The sequence below is a fragment of the Drosophila obscura genome, unplaced genomic scaffold (genome assembly GCF_018151105.1).
Source record: "Drosophila obscura isolate BZ-5 IFL unplaced genomic scaffold, ASM1815110v1 contig_200, whole genome shotgun sequence".
Lineage (NCBI taxonomy): Eukaryota > Metazoa > Arthropoda > Insecta > Diptera > Drosophilidae > Drosophila > Drosophila obscura.
The window spans coordinates 4483939-4501784 of NW_024542791.1; the positions used below are offsets into that span (position 1 = coordinate 4483939).

The following is a 17846-nucleotide window of genomic DNA, read 5'->3' on the forward strand; positions in this document are numbered from 1 at the left end:
CACATTCTACCCATAAGCAATATGCATTTGATAAATGATTTAATTATAATTTCAAAAGTTCCAAATCATTTTCCACTGCCTAAACCAAAATATCCATTATATTTTAGTGGGCTGTTGGGGGTACCCAAGCCTTTTGGTTAATCCATTTATGCTAGGTTTCGGCATTAAAATCTTACAGAAACCCCACTAGAAAACCTACATAAATATAGTTTAAGTCAATTAGAATTACAGGTATTATTTACATGCATATATAGTAGTACTTATACACCCGCATATAGAATATAATATACGTATACTCCATATATATGATTATTATTACCCATACTTACATGTGTATTGAGTTTAACTAATTCATAATAAAACTAGTTCAACGAAAAAAAACCAAATAGAACAAGCGGAACAACAACACTCTGTTATTCTGGAAGATTTTTTCTTTTTTATTTTAACAAACTATTATAAAATTGCATGTTTCGTTCTCATTGCTTTTTGTTTTGTTTTGTTCATATACACAGATAGTACATTAAATATCAATATCATTAATGTCATTAAATTAAAAAATACAATATCTGCTCGTAAGAGATGTAGAGATACTGGTACATATCTTTTTTTTTTCTTTTTTCTTTTGTTGACCAAGGATTTTGTGTCCAATCGCGAATTTTGGTTCGATTTAGCCGGATATGTTCTCGCTATGCTCTCTCATATGGATAGAGACCCAAAAAAGCATCAACATCGATGAGCACTAATTGAATTTGTTCGAGTATATATACGGGTGGTATCTATGGTAATACGTATATATCTTAATAATTTTGTGTGCAAATTTCGTTCGTTTATATTTGTTGTTTGTTTTGTTTTGTGTGTTGTTTCGTTTCTAATTCGAATATTACGTGAATGCTTTTATTCTTTATATAGTTTTTGTTGGTTTTTCTCTTGCAATTTCTCGCTATGTCTACAAGCTTCGTTTAAATTGCTGATAAGTTCTTTAGGATTAGGTATGTATAGTTTATTTGTTGCCGTTGTCTGTTGTTGTTGTTGTTGATCTTCTGGTTGCTGTTTGTAGTATACTTCGTTTCACCGCCTCGTTCAATGCTAAACTTAAAATGTACACAAGAAACTATGAACTAAACTAGAGAAATGCTTTTAAAAAAATTAGCCCAGAACTATACAAAAACGCTTTAAGCGCCACCTTCTCTCTTCTCTCTCTTCTCCACACATACAGACCTCACGCAAAAAAATTATATTTATCTTTATGTAAACCCATATCAAACGCCCCCACATGGATCCACATGGATCTGCCAGCACTCTCGGCCTGAGTCTCTTTTCGCGAGTAGATCTGCCTGCACTCTTCATGGTTTAACCTGCTATCTCTCTCTGTCTCTCTACTTGGGCAACTCATAGATCTGGACGGGCAACGCTTTTGGCGTGATGATCTCATCCTCAAAGTCCTCGTCATCGCCATGGATGGCATAGTCGCCGCCATTGTGCTCGCTCTCGAACTCATTGGGCACGATCTCCACATCGCTGGGACGGGAAGTGCTGCGCGATCCTCCGCCAGAGTCGCCGCCATTTCGATTCGATCTCGTTTTGGTCGATTTGCTGATGAAATCACGGAGTATATGCGAGTACAGGATGTCATCCAGATAGTACATGGTGCCCAGGTTGTACACGAATACCTCACTCTCCGTTATCTGGGCATTGTTGACGCTCGTATAGTTGCTGCCCGGATTGCGTGTGATCTTTATGTGACCGCCGCCGATCGTTTCGTATACCTCATTATCGCGCAGATCACGATTGTAAAGACGGCCGCGTACAAAGTGATTTAAGAGCATTTTTATTCCCCGTTGAGAGGCCTAGAAAGTCGAAGGTTTAGTTACTCATCTTTTGCCGAAATTTGTCCATGAATACGTACCATAACCTCGTCCGAAAGTCGATCGAAGCCAAGCTTCTCAAAGGCCCGATCCTCTGGCACAAAGAAGGTGTAATTGGCTCCTGAGATATGGGGAGCAATCTCTGCGTTGTTTAGATATCTTTTGGGGAGGGCATAAAATAGAAGACATAGCCCAGCATATCTCAAATAATAATCCAACAATCAATTCTTACCTAGTTATCTGGGTAAAGCGTGGATCTCTTTCCAAGGCCAAAAACGAATGCGACAAAAACTGTGCCCCAAACCAGGGGAATGCCAGCAACGGTGGAGTCTCCTTGTCCTTGTGCATCTGCAGGAAGAACAACATTAGACCAGAATTGGATAAGCCATAACCGGGTTACCTGGTGCAATTTGGAGACGACGGCTTCGGTGACAAAGAGCACCTCCGATATAATAAACACCTGATTGCCATTGGAGAGGGTGAAGTCGGACATAATGCTGACATTATTCACCGTGGGGGTGGCTATTTAGAGAGGGCGGGGGGTGGATGAGCAAAGAATGAGCCAAGGAGCAGAAAATGTTGTCATAAATTGAATTTGGAATATAATTTATGGGGCCCACTTACGTTGGCCATGGAAGACGACATCATCACCGCCCATGGTGTGAACGACGACCTCGTCCATGTTCCTCACATCCGAGAGTCGGAGGGGCCGCTGCATGGGCAGGAAATGATTGAGCAGCACCGACTCGGTGAACTCTGGCACACTGAACGGATAGAAGCCCCAATCGATGGGATGCCAGCGCTGGAAGGCATTGTCCGAGGGTATCAGCACCGTATAGGCATTGTCATCCATTATGCGTGTCAGATTGCTTTTCGATAGAAAGTGTTGGAATACTTTTGTGCCTGTCTTCATGTTGGCCAAAAACGACATCAGCGGACTGGCCTTCGACTCCTTAATAATGGGCTCCACTTTGGCATGTGCATTCGTAATGTTCGGCTGTTCCAGTGGCTGCGGGTCATTGTAGCGGCTATAAGGGGCGATGGATGGGCACAGATAGATGTATATACAAATGGGTTATACTATATTATACTATATATGTATATATCTATGTACATATGTATGTTTATGCAGCGATTCGTCCTTTACCAGATGCGGAAAAGGAAAATCTAAATGTGTGTTTTTCTGTGTCTGTGTGTGTTGAAAGTTTGGACCAGCAAAAACTTTGTTTGCGGCCTGATAAATTTCGCATGAGTGCACTTTTGACCGCAAACAAACTAGGACTAGGGGGGGAACTTGGTACTCGCTAGATAGGACCGCACAGTGGTGCGAGACAAGCCCCCAAAATTGCAGTTGCAGTTGCAGTGCCCAATCGGTGGTCAAAACTCTTAAAGACTTTTGTATGATTCATCAAAAGCTATTTATTGATTGCTAAATACATACATATATTCAACTAACTGTCAATCTATCTACAATAATTGATTTATCAATCTCACTATTTTCCTACAAAACAAAGCTACATATGTATATTAGATATGTATGTGCTTGGGAGATATACATATGTGAGTATAACTGAATAGATCAACTTTAGCAACCACCAATTTGTATGGCAACCAAAATGCTCCTTATCAAACATGTCCATCTTGAATGAAAAGTTTTCAAGTCACTGCTTTAAGGTGTTTAAGATGGGACTTGGTCCCACTGTAACGTAACGAAAGGGCTCTACTCACTTGTTCGTTTCCTGTATGTTCCGCTTGGAGTAGGGCGACTTCCTATCGCCCAAATAACCATCAATTCCAATGGCCATCAAATTCTCATTGATACGCAGCTTGTAGAGTATTTGCTGTCCATTGAGTAGCCAAACATTGTTGTGGGATTTTTCCAATTTACGAAAAACGATTTTATGTCCGTTCCCATTGCCGTATGACTCCTCCTCTTCCTTGCTGTTGGCCACACCGCTATAGCTGTCAAAGAGTTTACCAGGCACCATATGCTCCAACATGAACTCCTTCAGACGCGGCTTCTCGATGGTCCGCACATCGATTTTAGGCACAATCAATGTATATGGGATATCTGCAATTGGAATCGGCCCATATACATACATATGCAGGGATAGAAGAGATAAAGACAGAGAGAAGGAGAGAGTTACTTGGGGAATTGCTCACTTAAAAATGTAAACTGTTTTCATTTCATTTACGGCTAACCCTCCTGAAGCCCCTACCTGTCTGCATGCTAATCAAGTAATTAACTTTTGGCTGTGCTTCGGGGCCTGTATGCCTCTTCTTTTTGTGGGTGTGTTCGTGTAATGCCAGACGAGAAGACTCCCGTCTGGGCAGGGGAATATGCTGGGTTAATTATATCACATTATTATGCGGCACACATAAAAATATACATTCTTATGTTGTGCTGTGGGTGGGTGTCTGTTCGGGGAGGTATTCGCCATGATGCCTAATGAGGTAATAAGCTTTTAGGGTTCCGCCAAGTAACCAAATTTGGTGTTTAATATTTCCATTTTATTCTTAATTAGTTTAATTGTATTTAAATTGGATTTGTCTTTCACAACTTATATCAGTATATCATTGCAGCATATCAGATTGATTTTCTATTGGGTTTTCCCAAATGATTTATTGATAAAATACATCCAATTTATTTTAAATGACTTCGTTAAGTTTTTTCAAACCTTTTTTGTTTTTAGCTTTTTTTTAGCTTATATTTATTTTGATTTTTAACTTATTTTTATTTCGATTTTGCTTACTATTCATTTATCATAGTTTTTTTGTCAACTCGTTTGACTCCCAAATGCTTTTATTCTCATTTTTTCGTTTAAGTTACACTATCTATAAAATGATATATTAGCTATACCACGCAAGATGGGGAATAACATTTTAATCATGAGATTTATCTGTAATGGCATTACCATTAATCACTTAAAAGAAATCCTTTTTTTATAAGAGTATGTAAGCTGAATAATATCGGTATTTCTTATATCCATACAACAAAATTTCCTTATTTAAAATTATTATTAAAATTAAACTCTCTATACCACTGGGAGGATATTAATATTTATATATATATATATATATATATTACACTTTTATATTAAACTTTCTCGAGTAGTCTTTTCTACGAATAATGTTAGTATCTGTGTCCAGTACAAGGAAATTTTATTCCACTGACGTTTGCAATCCCATCTCAATATCTTTCAGACATTTTGTTAAGCTTAAATGTCCCCTGATGTAAACTAGTAACATTTCATCGTTATCTATATAAGTGCATATATCCCTGAGGTATATATCACCCGAGCATAATTCGAAAAGCTCGGAAGTTCAGAAAACGGAAGTGTATTGCAGTATTTGCTTTGCCTTTCGTTGGTTTGGTTTCCTATAGTCTGTCTATTAGGTAAATGAAGTAGTTTTTTGTTTATGATCAGCATTTGGACAGTTGAACGAAGTCATTTATCAATGTCACACAATCCCATTTTTCCAATATTTCCCCTTTTGGCCATTTACGGACCTTCCAAAGCATCGAGAACTGTGAGGCACCGAGCGACAGTTTTACCATGTCCTGCCTAACGAGCATACTGCAGCTGTTGCAAGTGCTGACAACGATTACGGGTTGCAACATCTACAAATATATTCCACAAAAGCAGACATTCCGGCTGAGCTCCCAGTTGAATTTGGCCGTGGGAGTATTCCACGGCTTCTGGCTACGACCCTGGCTATTGACGATCCTGCTACTCTACTCGATATTTTTCATCCTTGAGTTCATAGATGTCCTAGTGAACTTGAAACCGGGCAGTGACAATGCTCTGAATCTGTTATACATGGCAACGCGTTTTTTTATATCCAATAATACAATTTTCATAAGCTACAGTATTGCCTATAGCTATATATATCAGCGGAAGCAGATGCGGGACTTACTCAATAGATTTGTGCGAATATATTATAGATACCGGAGTATACGTGGACAGGGGCCCAAAATTAATTGGGGTTTATTTCTCATACACATAATGAAAATGGTTTCCATAACCACGCGCGGATCTCTGCTCGGCATGATTCCATTTACGTCCAGTAACTCTATATTGTGTACTTATTTACGTAGCTCGGGGTATCTTTTCGGCTGCATTCAGCCTTTTTTTCTGGGACTTACTGCCCACTTGGGTCTTCTGATCCTCTACTCTTGCTACAAGCTGCCAACATCTCGTCCTAACCGACAGCAGTTAATACAAATGATTGATTACTATAAGAACCTGATCAAATTGCGGCGAAAGTTGGAGTCTCTCGTAAGACCCCTGATTTGGATCTGTATGATGGATGACTTCATCTTCTTCGTGAGCTGCCTCCATCTGTACTTGTTTGAGAAGCGAGTACTGGGTCGCTACCTCTATGCACTTGTTCTCGCCTTTGCCTATCCGCTGAGTCTTGTCTACATCAATCTGGCTATCGACTCTGCCCAAAGAGAGTTTGGAAAGTTCAGGGCATAACTTCAAGCCTGAGCGTCAGGTGAATATAAAGAATTCTTTTGTTTGTGTCTTAACTTTCTGGTTCCCCAGTTACAAATGTTTTCGCTATATCGATTGGCCCTACAAAATGGAAAGGACAAAAGCGAATTGAATGTATTTCGCATAAATCGTGGCCATATCTTGCAAGTTCTCAGCACGGGCTGGACGTGGGCCATGTTTTCGAAGAGCATTTACGTGAATAGTACAGAATATCTCAAACATAATCAGAAGCTTAAGGACAGTAGCTGATTTCGTATAAGCCATTGTTGGAGATGTACTGTAACAGGATTTAATTGAGGACTTTTGAAAAGAGTTTTTGTAATTTTTACAATGAATTTTGCAATTGTATTCTTTGATATACTAAATATACAAATATATAAGTAATGGCATGCTAAAAGATGAATTAAATTTGTATCCCAAATGCGCTTATTCTTCTCCATCGATGCTTCGTTTCCTTGTCAGCTTTATGATAGATTGGTTCGATATTAACCATAATTAAATATGGCGAAAAGTTCAGAAGTAAGTGCATTAAAAGCTTTGACTTGACCTCCCTCAATTCCATCATTTTTTTGCTTTCCTATAGCATGTCTATTAGGTAAATGAAGTAGTTTTTGTTTATGATCAACATTTGGACAGTTGAACGAAGTCGTTTATCAACGTCACACAATCCCATTTTTCCCATATGGCCACCCATTTTGGTAGTTTGTGGAAGCTTGGTAACCAGTTCGCCATGTCCTGTCTAACTGTCGGTCCGTACTGCAGCTGTTGCAAGTGCTGCAACATTTTCAAATATGTCCCACGAAATTCTCTGCTCTACTCCTTTTATGGTTTGAAACTATCCCGCTTCAACAGACGCCAGTTAGAATTTTCTACACAAATTTTCGTCTTTTTACAAATTTTCTTGCTTCTTAGTTGCTAATATTCTAATATTCTCTACCAATTGGCCATGCATAGCGGAGCCGATAACAGTGAAGTGAGTGTCTTTTGGCTGAATCGTGGTCATATCTGGCAAGTCCTCAGCACGGGCTGGATATGGGTCATGTTTTCGAACAGCATTTACGTGAATAGTATGGCACTTCTGAGACGTAATGAGAGGTCTTAGCAGGGGGTACGTGATTAATGGAAGGCTGTAACAATTTTTTTGGTAGTTTTATATTTTGTGCAGTTTTGATAAAAGTTTCGTAATTTTATACTTCAGAATTATAAAGTAATACAATAAAATATTCTGCTGAAAAGTGGAATAACCTTTTTTTTTATACAATTCCCCCAATTACGAATTTATACGCATAGAATGTTCCACTGCGGTACTCACCCCTCTTAAACTTATAGGCATACAGCTCGAGGACGGGAAAACCATCGTCAATAAACCGGACGACTTGCTGCCATTTCTCATCTTCCTGATTGCGTTGCAGGCCATCCAACTCGGGCAGCACTCTGCTCTCAATCTGCTTGGCATTCTTCAAACTGGCATCGATTTGACGTTCCAGAGGAAAGCTGATGGTGGATGCATCTGGGGAGGCAGCTGCAGCTGCAGCTGGAGAGGCTGTGGCACTCTGCAGCAGCAACAGCAACAGAAATGTTGCCACCGGCACTTGCAACATTTTGCGCGACATTCAAGTTTCGGGTTTCCCTTTATTTCCTGCTTGTTTGTTAGCAATTTGTGAAACTATTTTTAATTGCTAGCACTTTCAGAGTGTTTTCCCTTTGTTATATTCGAGTTTTTTTTTTTTTTTTGGTTTAATGTTCTTCTAGTTTTTCCACTTGTTTTTCTCAGTTATTTTTTTTGTTTGGTTTTGATAGTTTTTACGGTACCACGAGTTTATTCATTTTCGTTTGTGTATAAGTTTTTGGCCAAGAGAAGCTTTACATAATTGTCAAGAGCTGTGTCCGGGAGTAGAAGAGAAAAGGCTTATAATTGAGCACGCTATCAAAGGCGATTTTGATGAGTTTGCAAACGCTGAAACTTATTGAAATTCAAGTCATTCCCTACCACTACTCAATGCGGGGTATTCTAGTGTTTTGTATGCAAATCATTTCATCGCATTTTTTGTCTCTATAAAAAAGATATGTAAATCTACATACATATATATATTTATAGCAGTGAGCTGCCTAGAATAGTTTGGCTTGGGATCATCACGATTGGATTTACATTTGATTGCAGTCGGGTGCATATTTGGTTTTGGTGGAAATGCCCAAGAGGTAGGGCGCTGTGGTTCCCTCCCCCCATTATCTTTATACGATGCAAAATATATGGTAATCAAGAAAACCCGGAGCTAAATTTTTGCACACTCTTCCAGTCGTCGTGATCCTCTTTTGTCAGATTTTATTTTAAATTTGCAAATAAATCGTATCTACATAAATGTACATATGTATATAGTAAACCATCATATGAGACAATTTGCTTATTTGCTGACCTCTGCGCTCGGATCTGATCGCATACAAGGCTGCTCGAGATCGCGTCGGCGTCATGTGTTCACAGATACATTTACATAGATACGATGATACAGATACAGATAAAGCCACAGATACAAACACATCTGACAGATATGTGAAGAAAGTAAATTAATTTCAATTAAAGTTGACAAAACTAAACGGCAAACTACGGCGTAAATAAATCCAGAAAAAGAGGAGACAAACACTTGGCGGCAACTAAAACTAATCAAAGTGACTAGGAGAATAACTTCCACGAAAAATGTACACAAACAAAAAAATTGCACTCTTGGGATGACTTTTTTTTACTCTGAATGGATCGCCAGAATTTCTGTTGAATTTTATAATATTTTCAGAATAAATATTTGGCTTGCTTTTTCACCTTTGGCGCGCATTTGGCGTACTGAACTGAACTCAACCGAACTGAACCGCTTCCCGTTTCATACTGCGGACCTGTGGACCTGTGCGTCTGGGCTCTGGTCATGGGGTGGGCGAAGCGCCCGACTGGAAGACCAGAAACAAGAGACTATGCAAGAAGCAGAGACAGAAGGCAGAGGAAAACGGGCTCACCGGATGCCCACTGGGAAATTGGATGGCTCTGCCCCAAGAGAAAACCTGTTTGTCTGGCATAGTGGGCATGATGGAATTCTGAAGCAGTAGGGATATATTTGTTTATGAAGAAAATAAAGTGAATTTTTACAATTTTCTTGCTTAGATTTTTAAAAAGTTTTTTGGATACTCCTGTCCATTAATACTTTGGAAAATTAAAACCTATTGTATTTCTGGTAGATGGAAAATTTCGTGACACGTTCGTTCGGCATTTTCGGTGACAGCTTCGTTTGCAATATAAATTTGCACCAAGAAAGGAAATATTAAATATTAAGAGAGAAAATTAAATTAATATTTGAGCTCATCTTAATTCTTAATAGTCGAGAGAGACAGATTCCTGGAAAGGAACTCTAACTGCTCCATAGTTCTAACCCTACTATTTATACACGTTTCAACCATTACTTCTCATGATTTCTCTATAAAAAAGCAATGATTTTCCCATTCCATAACGAGAAAAACAATTTCCTTCTTATTCATATTCCGTATGCATTCGCCACTGGGCATTTATCACTTATCACAAACGCTCATTATTCATGATTATGCTTTGGCTTTTGTGCAAAATTGTGCAACTACCGCCGCTCGACGCAGTCCCGGCTCACATGGAATGGATGGATGTCTGTAGTGTGGTCTGCTATGTCAGTGGTTCCCCATTATTGTGGAACTCTACCCAGTCTGTCCGCCAGTCTGTCTGCCTGTCAGTCGCATCGGTCTGGAAGCAATTGCTGTGATTGTGCTGACGGGGGGCTGTGCCGCTGAGCTTTGCTCTCCCGGTGGCCACAGACTACAGAAGAGTGACTGACTGACTGCTGCACCATATAAATGTTGTCTTGCCATATTACAAGTCTGTATTTTTGGCTTCTTTTTCGATATCTTCCTCTCTGTGTGTGCTGCCTTATACACTATAATGAGAGTCTCGTGCAAGCCATTTTTTTTTTTCTCATTGTTGGTCTCTGAAAGCGAATCTTCCGGTTCGGTCCACGTAATTGTAATTGATATTATGGTCATGCGGAGACATTATTTTTAGTCAGCTTTTAATAAACTACAATCGAGCTGCATTTCGTATGCGGCAGGGGTTTGAGTTTATATCTTGATTAAATTTTGTGTTTTTATGGTTCCACTTTTTTTTATGTTAAATTAAATTAGTTGAATTGTTGTACAAAAAGTTTTGGAAGTACTACCTTAAGAAAAACTATGGATATGTGTCTTCAAGTTTCAGGTAATGATAAAAGATTTTAATTCTGTTCTTTGATAATTATCTTTAAATTGGCTAATTTAAAAATATAAAATATAAACAAGTCCAAAGCATTGGAAAAACTTAAGAAGGTTTTTGTAACATCTAAAGGGGGAATCTTTGAAGGTGCTACCTTAAGAAAATCCATAGAAAATGTTTGTATAAGTGTTTATTGTTTAATCTGCTTTAAGTTATCTTTTCAATAAATGTTATATAATAATAATAACAATTTTTAACAGCTTTATTTAATTTCAATTACTGAAAGCTATCCGCATAACTATTTAAAGATTTCTAAATTGTTTACAGGAAATGCCAAGATTAAGAAATAATTCGGTGTCAAAAAGATTAGAGCTACTGCAAGCGTATTTAATCACCCAATTTATTGAGTTTCAGGAACTTCTCAGTGAGAAATCAACAATTAAAGCAAATGTCAAACATCTCCCAGGTGCCACATTTACCGGGTGAACTTATAACAAAGTTGAGCGAATATTTATAAAATTACCCGCTTTAATGTGAGCTAAAATTACTTGTAATTGGCAGCTGTGATAGTTTCAAAGCACTCGCCTTTCCATCAACATGAGCTTTTCCCCCAACACAGTTTTTAATTACATTTTGACGTAAAGCTTGCGCTACGTTTTATGCCAGCTGCTTTTCTTTCTCTCTTTTTTGTGCACACTGCATTCCTGTATGATTAAAAAATTCTTGGGAAAACTATGCTCATAGTTTTAACCCTCAGAAAAGCCGGTAAATCAAGCCAAGACACGCACACACTTGTTATGGAGTCCTATATAGTATATTCGTATGTGGAATATGAAAATGGGAGGGGGAATGGGCAACTGAAGTGGGAATGGGAACAGGTACTGGTTACACCTGAGAGGGAAAATTTTTGGCAAATTTATGTATACGAAAAACAGGAAGACTACACCTTTGTACTGGTGATAGTACTACGGCTACTACTAATACTACTACTACTACGAGTAGTGCAAAGTACTACGGTGTGGTATACGAGTACTATAGTGACGAAGAGCAACAGAGCAGCAGCAGGAACCGCAACAATAAACAGAGCCGCATACAGAATGCTGTATCCAGAGTGCAAACCAATTGAAATTAATTTGCATAATATAAATCTGGACATCCAGCAATAGAATGGAACCGAATCCAGGCCCAATTCCCCACCCAGAGGACCGCACGATGCACACGCCGCTAATTCTGGGATTATTCACAGTTTATTGCACTTAGTTTTCTTGCACACAAAAAGCCTTTTCTCATTCCATTACGATACCCCGTTTTTTTGGACAGTGACTTTTCACCGCTGCCTTTTCTTTCCCATTGATTGAATTTCTTTTGTGTTTCTTTCACATTATCTTTAGCGAGTTTTGCTTTAATTAGATTAAGGTTTGTTTGCAGCGGATTGTTTAATTTTGTACTGCAATTTTTTACTTGAATTTATTCACTGGATTTTATCATCCGCTCGCGCGGCTCTCTCGGCAAATGTTGCGTCTGTTGTGCCGGAAAAGTGTCGACAAATGAGGAGCTTTTTCTTTGGTTGCGTCGCTTTTGGGGGCTCCTTGGTTATTGGCTAGGGTTGTCAAGTTTTGTGCAAATTTTTTTAAGCCAGATAGGTATAGGTATTTGAAAGCAGGTAAAATAATTTTTAAAATTTAGTTCTGCATATTTATAATATAAAATTTCTTTGTTTTCCGTTGGTTGCATTTCTTTTTATTTATCTCCTCATGTGCAGCCTAACGCTTTGCTATGACTGCGTTAGTCAAGACAACTAAGGTAAAGCTTTTAACTAGTCTAAGCTTGTATGTTAAAGCTTTAAGAGTGAGTTTGCAAAAGCTTGTATAGTTAACAGAGACTCAAACCGTAGGTAAAATTTCAGTAGTTAAGTAAATATTACTTATACGCACATACATATGTATGTAGGTAATTGAAATTCTTAAGATAGTGTGTTTATGATACTTAAGATATTAAAGTACATATAAACACATTTTTCAGATGTCAAGTCAAATTGTCTTAGGTTTCGTAGAAATACCTACATGTGTGTATCTTATGAATCTTATGTAAACATATATTTGAGGCGAATCATATACTGATTAAGATGAAAGGTTAGCAGAAGACTTGTATCTGATTACTCACAATGCCAATGGGAAAATAGAAAAACTAGGTGTTCAACATTTTTAAATAGTGAAAGAATTGATTTTATACACATATAGAAGCTTGACATTTCAGTGTTGGTATTTTCAATAACATAAATATGATAAACACGTAAAATACATAGTCTTTAACAAAAATATTTCTGTTATAAACCATTTAAACCAATTTAAATATTTTAATAAAAAAATGGCTACCAACGGAAATTAATTGAAATGCACAGTTAAATTTGTTCAATTATTCGCATACTCCTTTTAATCCCACCTCATTTGCCTTCTCTCATTTCATATTCCCTCTCTTTCGCATCATGCATTCAACGCATTCTTTGCATTACTTTTGCTCAATTATGTATTAATAAAGTATACGCCACGTACTCCACGCACTCAAACTTTATACGAGAGAACGCTATAGTCGCGTGTCTCGACAATGAAGTATCCCGTACTTGAGGTTGGCCATTGCGGTTTAACTCGTAGACGGAACTCTCAAGTATCTGTATCTTTTCGTTATACAGAGCGGATTGTTTGCTATGTCTTCCTGTTACAAAGGATATCGATTTTTTTATTCTTAATGTAAAGCTGATCCTATAAAAGGTGCAAATGCAGAGATCTGTAAACACACAATATACCCTTTCAATATACGAATACCAAATGTATACCTCTATAACAAGACATAAACACATTGAACAGCACTTGGCCGGCAATTATCAACACATTAACAGGTCGCTACTCGTCTGATTTATTTGGACAATTCATAATTATAATATGCAGAAGGCATCATTGGTAGGCGACACGTGACAGTGCAAACAATATATAAAATATGCGCCGGCCATTTGTTTGCAGCAGGCAAACATATAAAAAACAATGAATACTTAATAAATATAAAAAGAAATCATCAGGCATGCAACAGCAGTATAGCTATTAAATGTCAAATTAATTTTCATACAATTAAATGCAAGTGCTACACACAAAAAAATAAAAAAAAAATAAAATATAAAACAAATGTTCAACAATCAAACGCAAGGAACACACAAATCAATGCGAACGTTTCAAGGTTTTCAAAGCAAGAATGGAGAATGAAACACACACAGAAAAATAATGGGAAAACTCGAGATGAAACCAAAACAGACCAAATAGGAAAGGAAATTTATTTTCGGTGGTCGATGCTTTAGATACACTTGCAAAAGAACTTACATGAGAAGTAAGCGGATGCAGGTTATATCCAGATGAAGAAAGTTTAATATTATTAAATATACATTAATTTAAAATACACAAGAGGAAAGTTTAATATTATTGAATGTACATTAATTTAAAATACACAAAAAGTTTAGTAATGCAAGAGTGCTTGCAGATGAGGCCCGTTCCTGTTAGATATTATTGAAATAATTTTATTTTTAGTGATAGTTCTGCATACCATATTGTAATATTTTTCCTTCTGTTTTCTTGTAAGTGCACACCAATCCCTGGCTCCATGTCGGATCGTAGCTCCTGGCGTCAGCCTGGAATGCCTCTTTCTGTAGTTCCGCAGGAAGTTCCAAAAGCCATTTTTGCTCAAACCGAGAATTTTTTGCGTTTTACTCGAGTATTGTTTTAAATTCTTATTATATTTTGTTTGTTTCTTGCACTTTTTAGATGATGCCATATTGACTATCAGTTCTGTTCCAAAAATGTTTATATTCTGGGACGAATGTACACTTATTCCAAAGCCAACTTTTGTTGAACTGTAAGCTAAGTTCTCACTGGCTCATGATTCCTATGGCAGATCTAACTGCCTGCGGACAATAGAAAATTCAGAAAGGGGACAAAGGGGACATTAATCTTTCGTGGTGGTACAAGCATCAAAATCACAATATCCCCTGCAAGGGTATAAACAAAGAAAAGGAAAATGAAAGCAAAACATAGACCGAAAACAGTGCATAAATACGGCTTAAAGGGCGACTGGCTTAAGGTCTTAGGAATCATCTGAAGAGTGCACACATGGGGACATGGGTGTACTCCCATTGGGAACGTGCATTGAGCTAGCAAAACAAATAAATATGGCTATACAATTTATCCAGTCGAAAGTTTCCATTCCGGCCCATGGACCCATGGAGTTGCTCTTTTATTTACCAGAATGTATTTACATAGATTTACATTGAAAACACTTTAAATGCCTGGCAATCAACGCCTGGCTGACTGAGGACCTAAGTTAAATCGGATTGGAAGGGACTGGGGCCGGCACATGGACATGGACTAGGACTCGGACCAAACCTGAGCACAATTGTCCTGGCTGAAACATAGTTAAATGACATGAAAGACCGATGCCCCCTGGCTTCCAAGCCTCCCAAAAAGTGCAACGAGGTCGACAACACATACAGAAGCAAACTTTGTGGTTAAAACTAAAGTGGCCTTTTTAGCATTCTACAAATACCAAAAAAAAAAAACACACACAAAAAAAAAGGCAGAGAAAGTGTCCAAATAGTTGAAAGTAGAAGAGAATTTTGTGCCTGCTCATCTGCATTTGGCCACAGTTTTCGCTTTGGCCACTTTTTTAATATTTCAACACATTTTTCGCACTGCAATGGAGGAGCACGAACAGGAGCAGGACAAGGACCAGGATCAGGTCCAGTCCAGGAGTCCGGCGTCGAGGACTTTGGTCTTTCAAGTCTCTTTGCGGTAATTTATGCATGCTGTTTGCGTTCTCTCGACTTTTTGGCCTTTGTTGGTTATAAAATAAATAAAAGATGTCACAAAAATGCTTTGACATGCTTGTTACTCTACCGAATATTCGTAGAGTTAATCTTTGTACAATATATACAATTTTACTTGATTTAATTGTGGTTACAGGAATAGTAAAGGGCCACCGATACTTTTTTTAGATTTAATAAATTGTTTAAATGCTGTGAAAGATAACACATTATATTCCATATTTTCTTTACCGCCTGGAGAAATTAGTCGATTTCCACCGGGTGCCAAAACAGCTTTTATTTTCGTTCAAGTGGTGTAACATTTGCAGTGTGGTTTATGCTGTTGATGTTGATCCTCGCTTAATGCTGGAAAGTGTCATCCTTTATGGTTCTAACAGAAATTATTGCCAGTAGGCCATGTTCCAAGGCTATTCACCCAGGCCCAAAAGAAATTGCCTTTGTTCCGGGTTGGAGAGGTTTTGGAGCGGGAGCTTATCACAGAATTGGCAGTTAGACTTAATTGAATATTCAAATGGGGTTGGGGCTGGTAAAATGGCTTGGGAACACTCGTTGAGCAGCCCCTGACTCTACTTGAACATTCAGTAGAATATTCGCCATTGAACAATAGTTCTTTAAAGACTTTTTAATTGAATTATTTGTGACTGAAGTGTGGAAAAAATGACGGCTTTAATTTAAAGTGAGTACCTTTTTTTTTGTTTTATTCATGCGGTTACACTTTGTATTCTTGTAATTGAATTATAAATTGTGTGTGGATTTAAAATAAGAGCGCTTAAGTTTGAAAAATTTACATAAATAATTAACATAAAATGGCAATGCATTTTAAGCCACTTGCAATAACACTGTTGGGTCGAACAAAACCATATTAAATTTTTGCACAAAATTTAATACGACTAAAGCGATTCTCTGAGGAGTGTCAGTTCTTATTTGTGTTTTATTCACTGGAGAACTCTACGTGATTCCCATAGGACAACACATTGAAGCGGCCACCATCTCCCATGCATGGGAGATTTTATTTTATATATTTTTGCTATCCTTCCCTTGTAGTTTGTTGAGTTTTGCTTTTCTTGGTAGTATTTTCTCGGCTCTTGCTGAGTGGGCTAATGAAAAGCGTCCAAGTTAGATTTACTTAAGCAAATTCCAAGACATTTCCCCAGGCAATAGCCAGATGTCTTGGCCTCTCCTCTGTAAATCTTATGGATGCATTTTGGTAACATTTTCACAGTTGGCTTTCATTCGTTTGGCCATCGAGTTTTCTCATTTGAATGTTTCGAAGTTTGTATAAATTCTGAATAAAATTAAATGTATTCGTTTGCCTATGCAAAATTCAACCATGGCCAGATTTTAAAATGTCATAAAAAAATGAGAAAAATTTACAAATAAATATGAAATAAAATACAAGACAGCTTTTGTTTAAATGCCTTTTATATGCAATATTGAGCCAGCAGGCATATGAGCAATAAATCAATGGAAAATAAGTCATGTGCATATTGAATATTTTTGCAGTGCTTGCAATGCTTTGGCTAACGGTTGCAGCTCGCACAATTCTCGAAAATGTTTGTTTAATAAAATGAGAGCATTTCATTCACACAAATCCCGATTTATATGTTTCAGTCCAAAAAAATTAGCTTAAACAAGGCTTTGACTTGCCGCAGTACCTTAATTAGATCGCCTTTTTCATCTTTCTCTTTCGGACTGGGAGTGTTAAGCTATATAAATTATAGTATGTGCTGCTAGGGATGGACTTAGTGATACCCAAGATACCAATGATAGGCATTATTACATGAAAATATTTTTGTGTAGTGAATTTGTAGAATATTATGTTCGTTCCAGATTACAAGTGTCTTAAAACTAGTTAGAAAATTCGAAAAACTGAGTTTAAAGTAGATTTATAGACTACTTCAACAATTCCCCCATTTAAAGGGTACGTATTGCAGCAAAAGGCAATGTTTTTGCTATGCAAAAAAAGTGTAGCTAGCCAGGAGGAGGAGACGGAGACCCGACATGGTCGTCGGTTGTCGGCGACCGGAAATGGCATTAATGCTCAAGCCGAGCGCCCTCCTCGACATTATAATTAAATGCGCTGGCCACGAGGTTTCCCGTTCCCCAGGTCTGGCCATCGTCTGGCTTCTGCTTGTCCTCACAGTGCCACGGACGGGCCACACTCGGGGTACAAATAGTGCACCCTGCAAATAATTAGCATGGCTAGGAATCCTGTGAGTAATTAAGGTAAGTCAGCTGTTGCCCTCGTCTCAAAGAAGCGGGTAACAACAAAAAAAAACTGTCGCCCATTGTCAACGGAAATTAAAGTTTAATGGGCCAACGCGTCCAGTTTTTTAGCTGCGAATCGCATGTGGAAGTGCGGGATGAGTTTG

The 17846-nt window shown here is 38.0% G+C and overlaps 2 protein-coding genes and 2 long non-coding RNA genes across 7 annotated transcripts; 1 reads left to right on the forward strand and 3 right to left on the reverse strand.

The window, feature by feature from the left end:
- Nucleotides 1-415: 415 nt before the first annotated feature.
- Nucleotides 416-12161, reverse strand: LOC111078591. Of its 4 annotated transcripts, none has more exons than XM_022373377.2 (8): nt 12075-12161; nt 7677-8245; nt 3594-3936; nt 2490-2893; nt 2266-2387; nt 2098-2213; nt 1907-2024; nt 416-1847 (listed from the first exon to the last, which is right to left on the reverse strand). In XM_022373377.2, exons 2-8 carry the CDS (start codon nt 7975-7977, stop codon nt 1377-1379), a joined length of 1875 nt encoding a protein of 624 aa, XP_022229069.1. In that variant the 5' UTR covers nt 7978-8245; nt 12075-12161; the 3' UTR covers nt 416-1376. The 4 variants fall into 4 exon arrangements, with proteins under 4 accessions (XP_022229069.1, XP_022229087.1, XP_022229077.1 ...); XM_022373395.2 differs by lacking the exon at nt 12075-12161 and adding an exon at nt 11917-11936; XM_022373385.2 differs by lacking the exon at nt 12075-12161 and adding an exon at nt 9177-9279.
- Nucleotides 5269-6750, forward strand: LOC111078607. Its single transcript, XM_022373418.2, is given in 3 exon segments — nt 5269-6343; nt 6345-6365; nt 6416-6750. Coding segments are annotated over 3 exon segments (1140 nt in total). The 5' UTR covers nt 5269-5422; the 3' UTR covers nt 6614-6750.
- A 1887-nt stretch (nt 12162-14048) lies between the features above and the next one.
- On the reverse strand, nt 14049-14577 carry LOC121404445. The gene is made up of 2 exons (XR_005967998.1): nt 14202-14577; nt 14049-14151 (listed from the first exon to the last, which is right to left on the reverse strand). It is a non-coding gene; the product is annotated as an uncharacterized LOC121404445 (long non-coding RNA).
- Nucleotides 14578-14595: 18 nt separating this feature from the next.
- Nucleotides 14596-14943, reverse strand: LOC111078076. The gene is made up of 3 exons (XR_005967999.1): nt 14897-14943; nt 14712-14805; nt 14596-14643 (listed from the first exon to the last, which is right to left on the reverse strand). It is a non-coding gene; the product is annotated as an uncharacterized LOC111078076 (long non-coding RNA).
- Nucleotides 14944-17846: the final 2903 nt, after the last annotated feature.